Source organism: Otolemur garnettii, unplaced genomic scaffold (genome assembly GCF_000181295.1).
Source record: "Otolemur garnettii isolate 467f Iridium unplaced genomic scaffold, OtoGar3 scaffold00001, whole genome shotgun sequence".
NCBI lineage: Eukaryota > Metazoa > Chordata > Mammalia > Primates > Galagidae > Otolemur > Otolemur garnettii.
The window spans coordinates 10,499,493-10,507,558 of NW_003852396.1; the positions used below are offsets into that span (position 1 = coordinate 10,499,493).

The 8,066-nt window shown below is 42.4% G+C and overlaps 1 protein-coding gene across 1 annotated transcript in view; it reads right to left on the bottom strand.

Annotated features, from left to right (window-relative positions):
- The window catches only part of FAT3 (FAT atypical cadherin 3), a 541,807-nt gene that overhangs the window by 179,477 nt on the left and 354,264 nt on the right, over positions 1-8,066 (bottom strand). The window contains exon 3 of the mRNA XM_003780826.2: positions 6,324-6,385. Coding sequence (XP_003780874.1) covers positions 6,324-6,385 — 62 coding nt within the window. The remainder of the gene's footprint in view (positions 1-6,323; positions 6,386-8,066) is intronic.

An 8,066-nucleotide genomic window follows, 5' to 3' on the forward strand; every position in this document is an offset into this window, starting at 1 on the left:
CCTCCATCCACATCATCATCACCACCACCACCTCCATCCACATCATCATCACCATCATCACCTCCATCCACATCATCACCACCACCACCACCTCCATCCACATCATCACCACCATCACCACCTCCATCCACATCATCACCACCATCATCACCTCCATCCACATCATCACCACCATCATCACCACCATCACCACTACCTCCGTCCACATCATCACCACCACCATCACCACCATCATCACCACCATCACCACTACCTCCATCCACATCATCACCACCACCATCAGCCCCTTATCACCATCACCACCACCTCCATCACCATCATCACCACCATCACCACCGCCCCTTATCACCATCATCATCATCACCACCATCACCACCAGTCCTGTCATCACTGCTGCTACCACCACCTCCTCCACCACTAGCACCACATGGCCACTGCCTCTGTCAGCACCACCACAACCACTCCTTAGAGTACCAGCGGCCATCCTTGACTAGCCTACTAATAGGAGAATGAGAAAAGAAGATTTGATTTGCCACATTTCAAAGATGATGGGTATTTAGAGCCTTATCTGTTCTATAAAGAGGGGAAGGCCAATCCTGGATTACTGTGGAGGGATGTATGACCTTGGATCTCTCACCTCTCCTTTCTAGGTCCCAGTGTCTGCATCTATATAATCGGAGAGACCAGTTTGGAAGATATGAATGAAACACAGCTCCTTGGTGCTAAGATAGCAGCTAGCCAAAGTAGCTCCCTACATGATCTGCAGACTTGAGCACTCTAATAGACCTTAGTGTGAAAGTCAAAGGAAAAAAAATCCATTGGGAAAAACACGCTAACCCCAATAACAAGACCTTGGTGCCTGGCCCAACGCCAGACCTGGAACAGGCATTTGAAAGCCTTTAAGAAAGGAAGGAAAAACAGAAAGAGTGCATTTCCATTAAGTTTATTGATGCTGATATAATAAGAATGTTAACAACTAAGGTCAGAAAAGGGGTGGTTGTGAAGACAGAATGGAAGAAAGGGTGGAAGGAGGTCAGCTGCTGTGTCACAACGTCACCAGACATTTATGGTTGCTCTCCTGGCATCTCTGGAACAAGAATTTTTGACTATCTTTCCTTCCAAGGCTGATGTTTACAACATGCTGCTTTTTATACCATTTTTTGGGAGGGATTACGGATATTCCTGTGGAGTTTTTTGAGGGTGGAAGAAAGAACCTAATAAAAGAAACTTCCATTTTTCTTATAGTTAATTCATGAAAATGTGGACTGTTTGATGGTTGAAATGGGCCTGCAGCTCTTCTCCGCCAAAAATTATCATCATTTTAAAAGCAGATGCTTACCAAGGTAAGAAACCACTTAGGGTGTACACTCACAGAAGAAATCGATTTGCATCCTAGGGCAAGAGGAAGTGTTATAAAAACTTACTGAGGAGCAGTATTTTTTTTCCCTCAGAAACTAAAACTATAAAAAGAATTTCAGACAGGAGGAAAAAATAGTCACATGAATTTTATCTTACAGAGGACGATGGATGAGTTTGTTAAATGGACAGATAGTAAATAATAAGCATTCCCGCAGCTCTAGTGCACCTTCTGGGATACGTTCTGGTATCTGTGCCAGCTTCCCCATAAAATCTCACTGCGTTCCCTGGGCTGCTCCAACTTGTGTGCACACATACGACATAATTTCTCATCGTCTGTCTCCGTGCTGGCTGCTGGGGCCTTGTCATCTTTTTTGATTTGCAAATGAAATACTTTCTGTTCTCTTTGGGAGACTTTTATCAGAACCAGCCAGCCCTGAACAGAGAACCATTGCAAGATCAAAAGGGAGGCAAAATAATACTCTTCAGCAAGCAAGATACAGATTCACACATAATTAAGGTAGGACTATAGGATTATTTAAGTAGATATATCGTTTAAGAATAATCAAACTGCTATAAGCTATTCAAATGACTGGAGATGGTACAGAAAAGGAAAGGGGACTGACGAGGGGTTTGTTGAGGTGGAGGGGAGGGGCACAGGGAGGCAGCAAGCCCTGGGTGAGTGGTTTCTACGTGTGCCAGGTCCTCTGTGTAGTTGATCTATGGGGTAGGTATTATTACCCCCATTATACAGATGAAGAAAAAGAAGACTGAAGGTAATTTAATTTGGCAAAGCCCATGCAGGTGGAAAGAGGCAGAGAGTTCCTTCCTTTTATCTCTAATCCCATCCTTCCTCCTGTGTGTTAATATCACCCCCTCCATGATCTCATTTGGGAGTAAAGTACAGGCCTCTCACTGTCATCAGACATCCACATATTACTGAGTGTCCCTCATGTCCAGGGTTCTAAACTAGATGCTCTGAATGCAGAGAAGAGCAAGAGAGTGTGTGGTGACCAGACCACTGGGGATGGCACCTGCTGTCTAACAGGTGGCAGCCAGAGCAGGTTCCACCTGTCATTTCCTCTACTCTATACCAACCCTAGGGTAGGAATCGTCCCGCTGTACAGATGAGGGGAAGGGGCCCCAAAGTGGTTCAATAGCCCCCATAAGCTCTCTGTGTACCAAAGAGCTGTACCAAAATATAATCACAGGCAGGCCTGAATTTAACAGGCAGACTTGCCCACACAACTTCTCTTCACTATCTTGATAAATCAAGTTTCATGCCCACGAGGAGCTTAAGCATCTCATAGGTGCGAAAACAGTCTGGAAAAGTGATTATATTATACAAAAGAGTTAGTGCATTTATTCCCTATTTCGCAGCTGCCTTCTCTGATAATGAAATAATCAGGGCCGGAGTCACAGCCACTACGCTAAAACATTAATTCACTGTTTAGTTTACGGATCCATTATCAACTCTCTGCATCTGTATGCTGAGATTAGTTCCTGTCCCCTCTATAATCATAACTAGGTATCAGAGAAGGTATATGACTTTGAACCAGTGAGCTAAAAACTCTGTGTTTTTCCATTTTATGGTAGGCAGAGAAGAGCAGGCCAGTATTTTCACATAGCAGACTTCCACACCAGGCAAGAGTTAACACTTAGACTTTACCAACGAAGTCTAAGCCACACTCGTGAATTTGCCCACAGTTCTTTGCTGCTCTTGTTGCTGTAGCAAATCCTTTGGCTTCTGACAACGACAACCCCACTGTACAGTCACAGATGAAGGTGAATCTCACAGACTCAAAACCCCTTGCAGCCCATACATGGTCAAGCTGAAGATCTTAAACCTATGGACACTGTCAGTAGTACACAGCTAACTGCTTTCTACCCTGGGGTTAGCAAACTACACACAAATCATTAATATCACTGTCCTGGTTACCTATTCAGAAGTGTACCTGCTATGTAAGCTACTTTCAAGAATATTCAAGAACTGTCAATTTTACTTTATCAGTAAGAAGACAGATGAAATAGAGCCAGAAGGTTAATGAGAGTTTAAGAGGAGTACACAGTTATCTTGACAATTAAAGAATCTCCAGGAGGTTAATCACTCACACCCAGCCCTTACAACTCTGAAAATGGATCAGCAGTTACAAAAATGTGTGTACACAGTACAACAGAGCACTCAATTCTGCACTCTCAATAAACTTATTTTAATCATTTTTGCAGGGCGAGTTAAAGCCGAGTTTCTTCCATGATCCATTTAGGAACAAAAAAAAGAAAAAGAATTACTGTGTTCAAACTCTTGCAGCCATGGTAGACAGAAAAAAAAATAATGTGGCCCAGAATTGTACAGTTTAGAGAGCAAAGCAAGAGAGTGTAGAGTGGGAGGTGGGCAGAGGAGGGGAGGAGTCGGCTGAGGGTCAGCTGGTTTCTGAGAGCCTTAGCTGGAGATTTACTAGATGAAAGAGCATGTGGTGGGGCTCCTGGGAGCTGGAGGGGCGACAAGCGTGCTGCAGGCCAGGCTGGCATGATTCAGATGACCTGCAGTTTTAAAAGTATCCCCTCTGAAGACTTTATGAAAGTGCGCGGCTTGTTAGCAGGACCAGGATGGGATTTGTGCTAGACAACAATTCCCTTCTTGACCCACTGCCCTACTTTTGGGCACTGTCACCGAACTATCTTTAGGTGGCCTCAGGGAGTTTCCCTCTGAAGTTACAGCACCTATTCCTTTATAGTGTGCCTCCCCATCCTCCCAGCTCACTCTGTGTCTCCAGCAGTTGGGGGAGTCCCCGGTACTTGGCTGAGTCCAGTGGTGGCCACCAGGGGCTCCTTTGGCATTTCAGATGCCTGGAACCACCAGTCTTCCTAGAGTTGGGAGATGAAGTGAAATCTTCAGGAGGACTCAGGCATTATGTCACCACGTGATAACAATTAAACCACATGATTATAACTACACTGTCCCAAACATCTACTTAGCACCAGATACTAGAGTGGATGCTTTATATATTTCTTTTATATTTTAATGTCCTAACAACCTTATGAGATTGTTAATTGTTATGTTATCCTCCTTCTCTTGCAGATTATGCCAGGTACAAATTGAATATCCTTGATCCAAAAATCCAAAATCTGAAATGCTCCAAAATCAGAAACATTGTGAGTGCCATTAGATGCTCCAATGCTCACTGGAACATTCTGGATTTTGAATTTTCACTGTGGGAGGTTCAATTGAGTACAATGCAAATATTCCAAAATCTAAAACACTCTGGCCCCAAGCATTTCAGTATCCCTCGTACTGAGAAATGATGTTCTAGATCCCAATCTGTGTTACTTCAAAGTACCCAAGTGTTACTCCGTACTTAGGTAAGTCTGGAAAGGCCAGGAAGCCGTTAAGAGTTCTTCTACCAAGTGTTGTCAAATGGTTGGACAACACTCTTGCCTCATTTCTCTACCACAGATTCAACCTGTAATGTCACACTCTCCTCTACACCTCCCCTCACCCCATGTGAGCAGATGCTTCAGTACGAGGAACAGGGCAGTAAGGGATCCCAGTCCGGTTCTCCAGCTGGCCAGAGGCCTCCCTGCTCCCTGCTGGGAGGCGGTGGGCTCGGCTGCCTCAGAACACAGCCTTTCCAGGCATCCTGGACTCTCTTCTGGAGAAGGAAGAAGCACATAAATGTAATCTAAGGTGCTATCATTCTGGAAAATGTACTCTCATTCCAGACCAGGTAAGTACTGCAGCCCATTAATATGATTTTGAAAATAGAATTATCATAATTATTTTTTGGCAGGCTGAAGTCTTTTATCTTTATGAGATGATAGCAATGTTTTAAAAGGATTATCATAGTGCTGCATGATAATAATTGGTTAAGATGTGTAATGCTTTAAAAGTGTTGAAAATACTTTGATACAAAATGTAAGGTTTGATCGTAATAGTGGCCCATTGAGGTATATGGGATGGTAATTATTTTCCAGATTTCACAGTAGGAGAAACTGAGGTCTAGGCAATTACATAGCATCATCCCAGACTTCAAGGTAACCAGGTCAGGGCAGCTCCAAAAGCAAGGTGTCCAGGTGGTCGGTGTTCTTTAAATAAGTCATTCCTGGTGACTTGACTTAGCAGAGGAAACCAGAAGAGATTCTACACAAGATCTGAGCTGTGTATGTTGGTTTGTGGGGGAATGGTGGATTCCAGTATGTATGTGGTTTTTAGGGACTAAAAATCATTTTAGAATCATGGCTACATTACAGATTCTTAACAAAGTCCTAAGTGCTAAGCATTGTCATCTGTTCCATGTCACACTGTAGCACTTAAATCACAGTGTCATACAAACTACCCAGACTTCAAGCTTCCCAATAAAGATACGTGATATACATAGAAAGAATGTTCCACAAAGCTCTTCCATATCTATTTTCTCATCTCATGTGGGTTTTTTCTCGTCCTCTCCAAAAATAATGCTCTTACGAGTTTATATTGCTGCTGTTTCTGTCTTAATGAATTATAGGAGTCCGTTTTATGGTTTCAGGGACAGGCATCTCAGACAGTGATTCCACCAGCAGCCACCTCTCCCTCAAGCCTCATCCCAAGACAAGATAGAAGGGGGCCGGCAGCACGCTTCTTCATCAATGGTGCACTTTTGTTCCTTCCCCTTTCACATCTCTGTCCCAGTGGCTCACAAGGCTCCGCTCCTGACCTTTCTCTTCTGATTATTGACAAAAGTCTGCGGTAGAGGCAGAGATGTTGGCACATCTCCCAGTGTTCAGCAAAAGGCCAACGCTGCCCCTCCGTCTTGCTCTGCACACATGCGCCAGAAATCTCCAAGTGCTGGACACACCAGCCCGAGAGCAAGGGCTTCATTTTCAACCCCCCTGTTCAAATACACTGCATTAAAGTTCTAGTTTATGGTGAAGGTTAAAGAAGTTTAGTGAAAGTCACTTTTGATGAATTCCAGTTCTCTCTATGAGCTTACCTCCAGAAAATGTTCTGCCTGCTGTTCTCGATCCAATTTCCTTGAAGTTGTTGTAATCAGACCTGTGTAGAAATGAGAATTATTTGACTTTTAAATATCTAGGGCAAGTAGCTTAGTGAGCATTGGAAACAAGTCCAGTTATTGTGATGGGGAACAGTAACTTTACAAACAATCCCTAGTGACAATCAAAATGGTCTCAGGAATTATTCTTAACAGAAAATAAAATTTACAAAGAAAATCTGAAAAAAATTGTTTCAGCTCAGCTTACCATAGTCGAGGTATTGTAATCACTTTAGGGATATAAACACTCACTAAAGAACCACTGTTTTTCTGATAATGAGGAGTGTCAATGATTCATTTACATGTGACTAATATTCTACAGTACAACCTCATGGAAGATTTTAGAGTTCTTGAACAATTAATAGGTTGTTTGTGCTGATTAGATTCAGGCTAGAAATAGCACTTTCTTACTTGACTTTTATACATTTATATAATTTTTGTTATGGGTGAAAAAGAAGGCTATTTCTGCAATAACTACTTGTATATGTAATTATTTCAAATTTAATAACTCTTACACTGCAAAGATCTCATATTCTGACTTCATCATTTTGTTTTATGTCTTTGAATCTTTATATGAAATAAGCTCCACGTGGATAATATTATATCCCTCTATCTTTTCTTCCAATGATGTTTTTCATAAATGAATCACCCCTTTGAGTATAAAGACAAAGAAAAGAAAATGAGAAGACAAAACCTTAAGGCCTCCAAGCTTATTGCACCAATTTGTCTTTTGCAGGTTTTATTATTCTTATTGTCAAGTGGCAATTAGGAGGTCAAATTTATTTTCCATTTCTCAATTCTACAACGTCCCTGAAGAGAATACAGGTTGGGATGCTTCATGGTATTTTCTGATAGGCAAGGAAAGAACAGAGAAAAACATATGAAAAGCTTGCTCCCGATGCTGGTGAGGTAGGTGAAATATAGAAATGGTATTTCACCAGGGTTGACAGAGGAACTCCTGACCTTAAGCTTCTGTCTCATATAGAAATGGTGGGTGGGAGTAAATGGAGCTTAGAGAATGCCAAGAAGAGACCACAGGAAGTTAAACGGCTCTCCATGGCCCTCACAGTGATGTCCCACTCAGGGTGGCAAGGCTGGGCACAAGGCTGCCCCACTCCCCTCCACCTTCACTCTCCCCGGGGGAGGGAAACCTGTGTTTCTACTGCACAAATGATCTGCCCTTCCATGAATTCATTCTGAAATGTGCCCCCACACCACGGCTCACCCACAGATTTTTCTGCTCTCTCTATTATTTTTATTATGAATTGACAAATTATAGTTATATATATATTTATGGGTACAAAGTGATACTAAGATGGATGAGTACCACATGGAATAATTAAATTAAGCAAATTAATAAATCCATCACCTCAAATACTTATTTTTTGTGGTGAGGACACTCAAAATTTACTCTCCTAGCCATTTTGAAATGTTACCATATACTATTATTAGCTATATTTGCTAAGCTGTACAACAGTATGTTAAATTAGAATTTGTAAATTCAGCTTAAGTGTCAGTCTTTACTGGCCCCCTTTAATAACAGGGTTAGATGGCCATTTTATTTGCCCCCACCATAACCAGTACACTACTCCATCACCTTAACCGGTACCCTCCCCCATCACCGTAACTGGTACACCCCTCCATCACCTTAACCGGTACCCTCCCCCATCACCGTAACTGGTA